This window comes from Crocodylus siamensis, chromosome 4 (genome assembly GCF_052110815.1).
Source record: "Crocodylus siamensis isolate JL-2025a chromosome 4, ASM5211081v1, whole genome shotgun sequence".
Taxonomy (NCBI): domain Eukaryota; kingdom Metazoa; phylum Chordata; order Crocodylia; family Crocodylidae; genus Crocodylus; species Crocodylus siamensis.
Window position 1 is genome coordinate 4,156,780 of NC_143398.1, and position 12,550 is coordinate 4,169,329.

Consider the following 12,550-nt stretch of genomic DNA (forward strand, 5'->3'; position numbering starts at 1 on the left):
CGAGAGGGGCATCATTTTAGGCCCCTCCCTGCAAAATAAAAAAAAGTCAATGCCTATTCCTCCTGGGCACCACACAGCTCCTGGGGTTTCTCAAGTAGTTTTATTCTCAGGCGCGTGAACCCAACCACAGGGAACAGGAAAGGAACCGTTATGTCAACGCATCAGTGCAGCCACCTGCTCGGGGTTTGGGACCGAGTGGGCGACACTTAGTGCTATACAGACATGCTCCTTCTCAGCCCACCAGTCTTGCAGCTCATGCCACGTCAAACTCTTCCATCTTCCCTAGGGACAAAACGCAGCACTGGTCTAAAATGCAGAGCCAGGCTACCCAAGTGAAGGGGGGCGGCACCCAGCTGGAACGGATTGCACGGGGAAGATGGAGGAAGCTGAATAGCTGTCCTTGGATGAGCATGGAGCTGGGAGCTAGGAGAAACTGGCTTCCAACCCCAACCGCCAGCCCCGACTTGACCTTGGGAGTTACTTCATTTGTGAGTGAAATGGGGCCAATGCTTCCATGCCAAATCATAGTCACAGAGACAGGACCTCCAGTGGTCACCTAGTTCAGCCCCCTGCCTGAGGCAGGATCAGCCCTAGCCAAACCATCCTATATAAATCCATCGTCTAACCTCTTCCTAAAATGACTATCAACCTTGACACAAGACATCCCAAACAAACCTGCCACAGGTAAAGCAGGGGAACCATAGCAGCCAATGTCCTGCTTCTGTAAAACACTGTTAACAGAGGCTCAAGAGATCCCTGGGAAAGGCCAGGACTCCGCTACAGAGGAAGGCAACCCTGCCCCCGCCATCCGTATCAATCTGACCATGGAGTAAATTTCCTTCCTGACCTCAAACATGGTGATCGGTCTGACCCAGAGGGGAACGGCAAGACCCTCCAGCTGGGACCCGGTTTTGGTCCCAGCAGAAGCATTGGTACAGCCCAGTCCCCAGCCTGGGCTCCAGCCAGCACCCAATGCCTCAGAGGAAGGCTGAAAAACACCCTGACACACAGCAGAAAGGGAGGTGCGGGAGCAACCAGCAAAGCCTGGAAACATGGGAAATACCCAAGGTAGAACACGCACCGCTACACTAGATCATCCCTGACCAGTGGCTGCCCACCCTCTCCTTGAACCCCTCCAGTACACTTTCCCTACATACCCTGTTCCTAGGGAAGCGCAAGTAAGTAATCGCTCGGGAAGCACAAGGGATATGCTGCCATCGCTGTTTGAAGGACCAGACCCCACATGCCCTTCCTCACGTCACAGGATGTGGAAGTGACCGAACAGGCGACACCTCCCCCATGTGCGGCATTCAGAACTCAACGTCTTCAGCGGCTCCCCAGCGCAGTGAAGGGAGAGCGCTGCTACTGGCCCCAGCACCTGCTCAGTGCATGGTCCTGCTGTGGGAAGAGCCTGCCTGCAGGTGGGTTCAGTACGGCCTCACTGAGCCTACAGGTGTCAAAGGACACAGCATGAGGCGGGATCCCCACAGACTCGCATCGTGCCAGGGAGCAGGGTACTCACGGGGGGCTTTCCCCAGCTCACCTCTGCAGAAGCACCAGGATGCTGGGAAGGAGGCTCTCGTTTTGGGCCCCAAACTTTGCCAGGGCACTCACGGCAGCTGCAGAAGAAAGCAGAGGGATAGAAGAGGGGTTAATGCCCTTCATGCAGAGGCAGCGCAGCACCGTGCACTACTGCCCCAAGGCAGTTTGCCTCCCCCAACACCAGCTCTCATGGCAGCAAATATTCTTCTCTCCTTGCTTTTCCTTGTCCTTCCCTCTCAAGCACAAGGTTTGTGCCACCCGCCTGACTGTCCCAGGAGCCTTTGGCCCAGCTGATACCTCTCTCAGCCCTTCTCTGGTACAACAGGCTCTGCCCGTGAGCTGTCCCATCCCATGAGCATGCCTCAGTCCTGCTCCTAATCCACAGCACACTCTGCCTCGGTCCCTCCGGCCCCAGCCGTCATGTGTGCTGTACACACACCCATTATCAAAACAAGCTCCTTTTCCACAGAAGCCCACACCATTCATCATTGTTTGCCTGGCCCGAACAATAGCCGGGGACATTGATACTGGGCTCAGTAACACTATAGCCAAGCTGACAAACCTAATTCCACTTCAGTGCCAGCTCATGCTCTGCAAATACAAAGGGGAAGATTTAACTCCCGACTTAAGTACACTTTCAGATCCCCAAGCAGAGAAGCTGTGGTTAGGTTACTAGGGTGAAGTTTCCACCCTGCTGCACCTCTGGCTCCATGCTTCAGGGCTAAAGAAATAGCACCTGGAAGAGAAAGGTTTGCTATAGTATGAACTGGTTGGGGCTACTTCCCCTTTCTGATACACCAGCTCCTCTGCTGGCCTGGGGCAAGGTGATATCGGGTAGTATATATCTGATAGAGACCACCGGTGTCAGGTAGGTAACAGTGACTTCAGGCAGTTGGCCTTCAACTCCCTGCAGGGGGGTTGCAAAGAGGATGAAGCTGGGCTGTTCTCAGTGGGGGCAGATGACAGAGCGAGGAGCAATGGGCTCAATTTGCAACAAGGGAAGTTTAGGTTGGATATTAGGAAAAACTCTCACTAGGAGGGTGGTGAAGCACTGGAACAGGTTACCTGGAGAGGTGATGGCATCTCCATCCTTGGAAGTTTTTAAAGGTCCAGATTGACAAAGCCTTGGCTGGGATGATGTAGCTGGAGGTGGTCCTGCTTAGAGCAGACTAGATGTGACCTCCTGATGAGGTCCCTTCAGCCCTCATTTTCTATGATATGGGCAGCAGGAGATACCTGCACCCTGACCTGAGCTTGGACTGGGGGGAAGGCTAAATGCACATTTTCAAAGCAGATCCATCCAGGAAAGGAGTGTGACAGGTTTCTGAGGACAGCTAGAATGTAAGAACTGCCACTGACTGGGTCAGACCAAGGCCCATCTTGCCCAGTCTCTCGTGTCACACGGGCAGAGAGCGGAGGCTGAAAGGGAGAGTGAGCTGGGTCTGACTAGGTTTGTTTTTCCCTATTCTTCTCTTCCTTGCAGCCTCCAGCATTTAAGGTCTAGGAAGTTCTGATTCAGAGGCCGTGCCCCTCACTCCCACGCTCAATAGCTACTGAAGCCCCTTTTCTCCAACAATATGTCCAATCTCCTTTTTGAATCTGGCTAAACTCTTGGCTTCCACCACACCTGGCAGCAATGAGTCCCACACTCATTACACACAGTGTGAAAAAGAACTTTCTTGTATTAAACTCGTTATTTACTAGTTTCATTTTGTGAGCCCTAGTTCTTGTATTCAGAGACAAGCTGATAATAAATCTCTACCGACTTTTTTGCCACTGCATTTCATAAACCCTTGTCCTCCATCAAGTGTCTCTTTTCTAAACTGAGCAGGCCTGGCCTCATTAGTCTCTCCCACGATGGAAGCCCCTCCATAGCACTAATCATCCTTGCTGACCTTCTCTGGACCTTCTCCAGTTCTTCCAAGGGAGTTTTAAGAAGAAATGCTTTCCCCTTGAAACAGGACATCTTCATGCCCCAGGCAGCTCAGCATACCACACCTGCACTGCAGGGACATGGAGTTGTATTCCCTCCTTACTCCTTCCCATCACTCAACCTCCAATATCATGGCTCATCAGGAGCACACCAGAAACTAGCAGCTACTTGCTGCATGTGTGATCAGGCCTCTCTAGAGAGCGTGTATCCAGAGTTCACGCTAATAAGAGTCCATAACCATGCCCCGATTAGATACAGGAAGAGACAGCCATGAGCTGTACCTTCTCCCCCTCCCCTCCAGCTCAGAGCTCAATAGCTTCCTTTGTACTGGACACCCATCACGCCCATGATGCAGCAGCTCACCTGCCCGCACAGCCTCATTCTCCAGCACCACCCGGTTGAAGATGAAGCGGATGTATTTGGATGGAGCCGGGGTCCTGGGACCTTCCTTGCCCAGCAGGTGCAGGATCTTGGTGGCCAGGACAGTGTGCTCACAGTCCTCGATGAACTCGCACAGGTGAGCCAAGCCTGACTCCTTGCTTTCAGGGTTCTCCTCAATGATGCTGATGATGCAGTCCACGATGGCACGCTTATACTCAAAGCCACCCTGGCGGGAGAGGGGAGCAGCAGCGAGAATGCTCAGCCTGCAGGCGCTGCTCAGAACACAGCGCTGTGTTGGGCAAGAAGGAGCACTCGGTTGCCCTCATCCCATGAACAGCCTCATTCAATTGAGGAAACCAAGCTGTTCACTGATACCTAGAATCATGCGGTGGCACCGACCCTCCAGCCCTGCACACTGGATCTGATAGTGGACTGGTGTCCTGCAGGCTGGATGACAAGGCTCTGGGCACTAGGACTCCCCAGGGGTCCAGAAATTTGGCAGGAGGGGAACAGCAATTAATGCTGCTGCTGCTCCCCTGCTGCCAAATTTTCAGGCCTATGGGGACACATGAGGGCTGGATGACAGGGCTCTGTAGCTGGATCTGGCCCATGGGCCAGAAGTGAGTGACCACTGGCTTCATGGTTCCATCCCTATGCCCTGAGGCCATTACAGGATGGGGGATGGACTGGCTGACCCACAAGGTCCCTTCCAGTCCAATTCTAGGACTACTCATGATAATGCATCTGCCCAGGCTGGTGGCTGATGCTTCAAGCAAGGTCTGATGTTCTGAAACGGACCCCAGTCACATTTCAGATGGAGCAGAGGATTCCCCTCCCCGCCATCCCAGCTAGTGGCTGGAGAGACCTACATCGTCTCTGAGCATGTTGGAGAGGAAAGTCATCATCACGCTGTGTTTCCGGGGGTACTTCTGGCAGAGAGCGCTGATGGCTTGCACTACCACCACCTGCAAGAGAGTAGAAAAGGCAGGCATCAACTTCTCTGTGAAACTTCTCACAGCTGCTGCTCTTCAAGGTGGCAGAGGGGGAACCAAAAAAACCTAGGTGTGGGCAATTCCAGAGGTGGCACTCCAACCCATTACTGAGACTGTGTGCCAGCTGGGCATAGGACGATGTTCAGGAGAAGCAAGTCAAAGGCCTCCCAGAGCGTCACAATGGCTAGGGGAAGGGAGGATTTCCCCAAGAGCCAGACCCAGTTTGAGGCCAGTAAGTGTTACTATGGCAGTGCCCTCTGCTGTTCCACATGGCTTTGGCACTTGGCCCTTCCTGTCTCAAAAGCATGATGTAGGTTTAACATGTACTGGTAGAGAGATGCCAGGCTGCATCTCAAGCGACTGATGGAGAAGCAATTCTTTTAGCATGTCGTACAGCGCTTGTTAGGGGATACATTTACCTGCGACATTAATGGGAGCAAATTCTGCAGCTCCCTGCCTCAGTCTGGGGCCCTGCTGAAGCGGACCATATTTACTCAATTCCAAGATGAGGTACCCCTCCCCTCCATGGGGGAAGAGCCCCTTGCCTTGGAATAGAGTACAAGACAGCTGGTGGTTGGGGGTGGGGGTAGACACCTGCTGCAGTTCCAGCTCTAGGCCCAACCCCAGGTCAGAGCTCTAATAGCAGCTGCTGCTTGCCCCCCTGCCACTTCTCTCCTGTAGTCTCCCCCAGCTCCCCCTTGCACTGCTTGCTCACCCTCCCCCCTGGGTTGCCTTTGCTCTAACAGCACACTGAATGGCCTCATGGCAGTGATGGCAGCTCCCTGCTGCTGCTACCAGACTGGGCTGGGGCTGTGCTCTGTGCCCCAGGCTGCAGCTGCGATGGAGCCTGCCAGCCCCAGAGCTTAGAGACCATTTTAATTAGATCCCAAAGTGCTGCAAGATCCACCTTACCGTGGATACTGTCAGATCATCCCAAAACCACCCTCCCTCCTGCAAGACCCTTTAACCTGGTGCTGACACTTCTCAGTACAGCACCCGTGTTGAGAGTAGGCAGAGGGCTTCTGATCCCATCTGAGCTTCTAGGGAAACGAGAAGCTGCAGATAAGGAGGACCTGCCTCTCTCAAAACAGCAGGTGGCTTCACTGGACATGAAAACATCCTTGGATCTCTGGAGGATTTCAAAACTATGCTCTGTCCTTGCAAGTGGCAGGACACTCACAGTGCCCTTGTCCTCCTGTGGCACGTTAGAGGGCGTTTATGATGCTTCAGATATTGGGTTGTTCCCGGAGTTTAAGAATAAATTAGACAAAGAGTCATCTGTGATGGTTTACCTAGGGACAGACCTGCCTTGAGCAAGGGGTTGGACTAGACGAGATCCCTTCCAACCCTACTTTTCTAGGATTCTGTCGCTGAAAAAGTTCTCTCTGCCATTGGCAAAGCTTCATCAAGGCAAGGAGAGGAGGAAAGGCTGCAATCAGAAAGGGCTGAAGCATCCAGTACTGCACCTTAAACTCATCCGATATTTCTGACACAAAGGAGGAGATCTGTTTCATAAGCCTGTCCACGCTGCTCTCACTCCCTGTTTTCAGGAGGGTGGTGATGGCCAGGGTGGCGATGCTGCGGTTGGAGTCAGTGATCAGGTTTTCCAGGTCCAGGTTGCAGGCTGTTACTGCAGACGGGTGCTTCATGGCCACCTGGAGAAGAAGTCAGTAATATGAAAGCAGCAGTATAAGTGGTATGGACTTCAAAGCCTGCGACAGCAGCAGAGGTCAAAACGTTCAGGGTCTCCCATAGTGGCCAAGTACTTGTGGAATGAATGATGGGTATTGACAGCTTAGTCATCAATAGAAAGCGAAACGGAGACCCCCTTGCATCATCAAAAGCCTCATGATTGTTATCTCCTGGAATAATGCCCTCAGCCATAAAGAGCAGATGGTCAGAGCTGGTAATGCCAGCAGCAGCAGGAGATACAATCACATGCCCTAGGCCAGCTAAGTTGGTATGAAGGATTTGTTTGCGCTGCCAGTTGCAATACTGTTCCATGTATTATATTTCTAAGTCCCTGCAGTTTGCACATGTGAAATCATAGCAGGTTGCTCTCACTTATCCAAACACTTCCAGCTTATACCCAAATCTAGAGACTGCTAAATTGCTATGGATGAGAAACCAATGCTTTATGTCACTAACATTTCAGAACTGCTACTTTCTTATGGTATGTGGTACTGCGTTACAGCCACAGCAGGGATCCAATTAGAAGGCATTAGGAGTCCACGGTTCAGAACTGAGCAGAGATTACTCTGCTTATAGGAGAGATTTCTGCTGTAGCCAAAACCTATACAAGGGAAGGCAGGTCCTCTAGCAGGGCTGGGTATGGTCTTATGATTGCTGAATTTTACAATCACAGAAGTGAAACCCTTCCTTCATTACACAGTGAACCATCCTGTGATAAAGTCTGGCTCACAGATTGTAGAAGGGTCCTCACAAAATCATCGGGTCCAGCCCCTCGGCACTAGGCAGGAAAGACAGTTGGGGTCAGCTGGGCTCTTTGCACACTGAAATTTATGCTGGAAATATCTGGAGAAGAGGTCTCAGAAACACTCACCTTGTTAAGGGTCCTTACAGCTGCATATCTCAAGACGGGCTTGGGTGAACTACAGAAGAGCTGTAGCACTAAAAATAAAGCATTTGGAGAAGTGATTCATGACATGCTTTTACAAAGCATGGTGGATTTGAAACATTTGGATTCAGATCTGTTAACATCCCCACCATGCGCTCATTCTTAACAAGCTCGAAGACTTCCATTTTGTTCTCCATGACCAGAACACACCAGTGTAAGGGCAGCAAAGAATTACTTCATCTGACACAATAGGTATTGGATGATGCCAGGAAAACCGCAGCACTCCAGTACTTGAATTGAAACTGAAACACCCAGGGGCTATATACCACAAGCCAGTCCTACCTACAGCAAGTTCAAGAAAAGAAAGGTCTCAAATGGGCAGGATGAATGGGAGAGAGGTTGGTAAGCAATCTGCCCACATAGACTGCCTTTGCCATTAGGGCATTTCAAGGTTGCAGTCAAATGTGTTATTCTTTGAGGAGCTTCTGGCCTAATTTCTGCCACACATTAAGACAACCTGGCTGTGTCCTGATGAGCACAGAGGTGCGGATGTAGTGCTGCAGACCCCCTCCCCTTTTTTTTTTTTTTTGTTGACCCCAGGAGATCCTAGGGTCAAAAAATCCAGGTAAAAAAAAAAAAGTGGGGTGGCACACATGGGAATAGTGTGCATCACCCAAAAACAGTCTGGCCAGGTGGAATCATACTCTGGCTGCTGGTCAGGCTTCCTGCTGTGGCTGCAGCCCTGGGAAATCCCTAGGACTCCAGGTAAGGCTGCTGGAGCCAGCACAGTTGCTGGCTCCAGCCTCCCCCACCCCACTCGGGGTAGGTAACCTGCTGTGTGCCAGAGCATGTGTGGCACAGGTGTTCCCTGGGGACAAGCAGCAGCAGCACAAAGCACACCTGGTGCCACTGGTACTTGTCCCCGGGGAAACAAACATCTGCGCTCATCTGGACGTGCCCCCTGTATTCAAATGTGGCTCAAATACTCCTTCTGTAACCAGCCTCTGTCACCTCCAAGAAAAGCAAGAGTAGAATTCAGTTTTTAGGCTGCCCTTCGAGCAACTGGAACTGACCCTTCTCAAGCAGGCAGCAAGTAACATATGAACAGCTACCTCTGCTTAAATTACAGGTGATCTAGCAACCCCGGTATGGGAATGTCTGAAGTATTGATTACACTGTGCTTTCTCCAGCTGTATCTCAGTTCTTATCTGACCAGTAACAAAAATTTAAGGAACCTATTCAGACTTTAACTTAATAATGCTTTCAGGTCAGGTTTTGCATCTACAGGAGTTTTGCCAGACACTTCAAAGGGTGAACAAGGAGTCCCCGTATTACCTGGACTATTGCAGGGCCATGTCAGTGTCATAGGAAGGACACGGGAGCCTTAAGCTGGTCTGAAGGTGTGATCTTACTTTAAGCGTAACTTTGCAATTATAAATCACCAAACAATCCGCAATTTGCCCCCAGCCAAGACAATGGATGAAATGGATCAAATGAACCGTGTTAGTTGGCAGCGTGGCAAACCCAATTCATGCTCAACTGACCTGAAACAGCAGGAGCCAGCTCCCTTGCTGTGCAGTTTGGGAGATGGATGATGGCAGAGGCCGCTTCATAAATGACCATCTCATGTTTATTTCGCAGGCAACTCTCGATGAAGTCAAACAAAGGGCTCTCGTGCCTGCCAGCAACACAAAGACATACAGAGGTTTCTCATGGGAACCTAATTTCCCAGCAACGTGAAACAGTTACAAACAAGTGCCATGGTAACAGGGGGGCAGGCCTGAGTTTTATTTGCGGTCGAGTCATATTAATGTGCTGACACTGGCATGATACAGCTCAACACTTTCAAATTACCATTCATCCCAACCAAATGTAGGGTGAATCCCTTTCCCCAACAACATGGCATCACAGAGTTCTAGGAGCAGGTACATTCATCTCTCAGCTTGTCTGACCACTTATTTGATCTCTGGCAACTCAAAAGGGAAACACCTTGGGGAGGTGTTTCCAGTGATAGAGGAACCTTAGAGCTAAAGATCGTAAGTAACACAGCCTTATTCCACTAGGATGAGAAACCAGAGTTGGAAAGAAACAGTGGGCCAGCCAGTCTGTCTCTGCCCAAGCAGATTCTTACTATGTCTTGTTAATGCTTTGCTGAATCCAGTTTCAAGCATCCCAACTAGACTGTTGGTGAAGTGGAGAAAACACACACTCACTCACTCACTCACTCACTCCTGCTAGGACTAAAACCCAGAGGTTCTTGCTTAGAGGGTCCTGGTCTTGTGCTCTGGAGTATATTTGAGATCAGGAAGGAAATTCATTTCATGGTCACATTGAAACAAACTGTGAGGTTTTGCCTTCCTCTGTGAGGTCCTCTTCTTTAGAGCTCTCAAATGCATTTTAACAATGCTTGCAGCAGTGGGACATAGATAACACCCTCGTACCCCTGATTTCCCTGTGGCAGGTTAGGGTGTTCCTTGTGTTTTGGGTCAATGTCTTGTGCAACAGGTTGTTTGGGCAGCTTCAGGACTAGGTTAGACAAGGACTTGTATGGGATGGTTTGGGTAGGGGTGATCTTGCCTTGGGCAGGAAAAGGCCTAGATGACCTCCAGAGGTCCCTTCCAACCCTATTTTTCTATGATCACAGCTCACACTCCCTGCAAAAATCCTATACTGTTTTTCTAGTCTTTTTATTCCAAGAATTTTTATGAGGGCGAGCCTCCCCTTAGTTAGGTAACATGAAAAGAACAGTATATAGTTTGACCAAGCAACACACACAGCCAAGTAGCTTACCCCACTTCAGACTCCTTCAGGAGGCGACTGGCAATTCGGATGAGCATGCAGTAGGCAAACGGGGATTTCAGCCCCGATTTGGTGAATTTGTTCAGCATCTTGGAAACTGCAAGGCGGTCATTTTTCCTGAGGTGGTAAAGCAGCCCCAAGGCATGATACTAGGAAAACAGAGGGGAAATGCAATACTCGCACACGGACAACTGGAAAAAGACTGTATCCACGGCACCTTAGGAAGGATTGGGCGCCAACATGCTTGCTGAGCACTGTCTGTAAGCAGATTGGCTATTTCTAAACAAAAGCATCACTTCATCTTCAAATGAAATCAAATTCCTCGCAAGCAATTACATCTACAATTCCAACAAAGCTACGTGAGGCAGCCAGGAAAAGGTGTCCTCTCCCCTCGCCCACATGGAAGGAAGTCAGAAGCAGACATAAGTGATGCATAGAAACTTGCAGAGAAAAATGTTCCCCTGGCAACAGGATCGACATCTGGAACACTGTGTATGTCAATTTATAATGTGTATTAATGAACAATTGGCCCTGCAAACCATCCTCGAGGCAGCTAAACAAAGTCCCCGCATTAGTGTGATGCTGAAGAGAGAACACATTCCTGTACTTGCCAGTTATTAGAGGTGCACTGATATATCGGGCCACATTGTAGCAACACTGATAAAAGGAAAATTGACATGATTGGCAATCGGCTTTTTTTGGCTGATGTGGCCGATAACATTGCTGATAAATGCCACGCGTGTGCAGCCAGCCTGGCAGCTCAGAGAGCAGCGTCTGGCTGGGGAAGGGGCAGAGGGAGGGAAGAGGCATGGGGGGGGCACAGATCGAGGTCCCCAAGGTGAGGGAGGGAGTAGGGCTGGGGTAGGCGCTGCTCACCGGGGCAGGGTGGCGGACAGAGCCACGAGCAGTTTGTCTGGGGAGGTGTGCAGAGGGGGGAGCTACCGCCACTGCATGTGTCCCTGGGGGAGGCACGGGGGGGCGTGCAGCTCCCAAATCTGTGCGCAGGGCAAGGGTGGGGAGCCACTGTGCGCTTAAGGCCTGGGGTGGCACTGGGCCAAGTGGCCGCGGTGCTGGAGCGCGCTATGGGCCTCGATCTGTTCTCCCCTATGCCCCTCTCCTTCCCCCGCCCCAGACTCACCAGCCGGATGCTGCTCTCCAAACTGCTGGGTTGCATAAATTGGCAAATGGATTGGTATTAGTCAAGATGCCTCATTAGTAATTGTCCAGTATCGGCCCAGAAACATATTTAAAAATCAGTGGACCCCTACCAGTTATCACCCACAGCACTTCTTACAGTGGATCAATATATGGTATAGCTAAACACCACAACAAGAACTGCACTTGACAAGTCACAAAACCATTATAGGTTGGGGTTCAAGTAAGGATCCAGCCAACCTTTGTCAGTTAAAATATGCTTAGACCTTCAACATTTGTTTGGAACTAGCCCTCTGGGACCTCTTGTTGCAAGGCCAAACTGGGAAGACCCCAAAACAGTAAGTTTTACTTGAAAAAAACCAAAACAAACAACCCCCAAAAAACAAGCAAACAAAAAATATAATCAAGAGACTTAGGGATTTTTCTGGGCTGATAAGATAGAAACAATTCTCAAGTAGTTTCAGATTTAAAGTCCTCCAGCACAGACAAGCCATGAACTCAGCAAAAGGACTGTAGCTCCTCGAAGTGAGGAAGGGAACAAAAGGGCATTAAACACAAAGAGTCCAGGTACATGGCAAGAGGAATCTGGGCCTCTGAATTTGGAGACACCCATTTTCCACAATTTGCTCAAAATCCTGTTTTTGGTTTTGTTGTTTTTACAGCCAAAAAGGAGAGAGCAAGTTGAAAATCTGCCCTTAAAAAAATTCCCTAGTCTGAATGGCAAGCCAGACCCTATCTGCTAAATGCAACTGGACTAACCGATGTCATGAGTTTTATTAAGTGCAGTCAGTCACTGACAACTACTTGAAGAACCTTTTCAGCTACCGGCTGGGATGAGTTACAGTTAACAAACAGAGCTCTGATCCTGTAATGTGTGCATCACTGGGGTCTGCCTGCCCATATCACACCAAGCCTGAGGTGTAAGGGCAGAAGGGCAGTGTTGACAGTTACTTACTCAGACCTATATTAAGCTCAGTAGTCACCTAAATGCAAAAATACAGACTCCACAAGCTTACGAAAAGGGTCCTAGGAAACCAGCACAGTATAAGCTTCAGGACTCTGCTACATACCTGCACCATGATGTTGTCGCTAGATGCAGCCTCCTGGGCTTCATTGATCCACCGTTTGACTACATCGTAACTGATCTTCATCATGTGCTAGGAGCAGAAG

General features: G+C 50.2%; 1 protein-coding gene across 1 annotated transcript in view; it reads right to left on the reverse strand.

Annotated features, from left to right (window-relative positions):
• COPG2 (coat protein complex I subunit gamma 2) overlaps positions 1 to 12,550 on the reverse strand; it is a 31,082-nt gene that overhangs the window by 8,113 nt on the left and 10,419 nt on the right. The window contains exons 8-15 of the mRNA XM_090041506.1: positions 12,451 to 12,537; positions 10,217 to 10,374; positions 8,971 to 9,104; positions 7,412 to 7,479; positions 6,315 to 6,503; positions 4,726 to 4,821; positions 3,839 to 4,082; positions 1,544 to 1,619 (exon numbers count right to left, since the gene is read on the reverse strand). Of these exons, the coding sequence (XP_089897632.1) occupies positions 1,544 to 1,619; positions 3,839 to 4,082; positions 4,726 to 4,821; positions 6,315 to 6,503; positions 7,412 to 7,479; positions 8,971 to 9,104; positions 10,217 to 10,374; positions 12,451 to 12,537 (1,052 nt within the window). The remainder of the gene's footprint in view (positions 1 to 1,543; positions 1,620 to 3,838; positions 4,083 to 4,725; positions 4,822 to 6,314; positions 6,504 to 7,411; positions 7,480 to 8,970; positions 9,105 to 10,216; positions 10,375 to 12,450; positions 12,538 to 12,550) is intronic.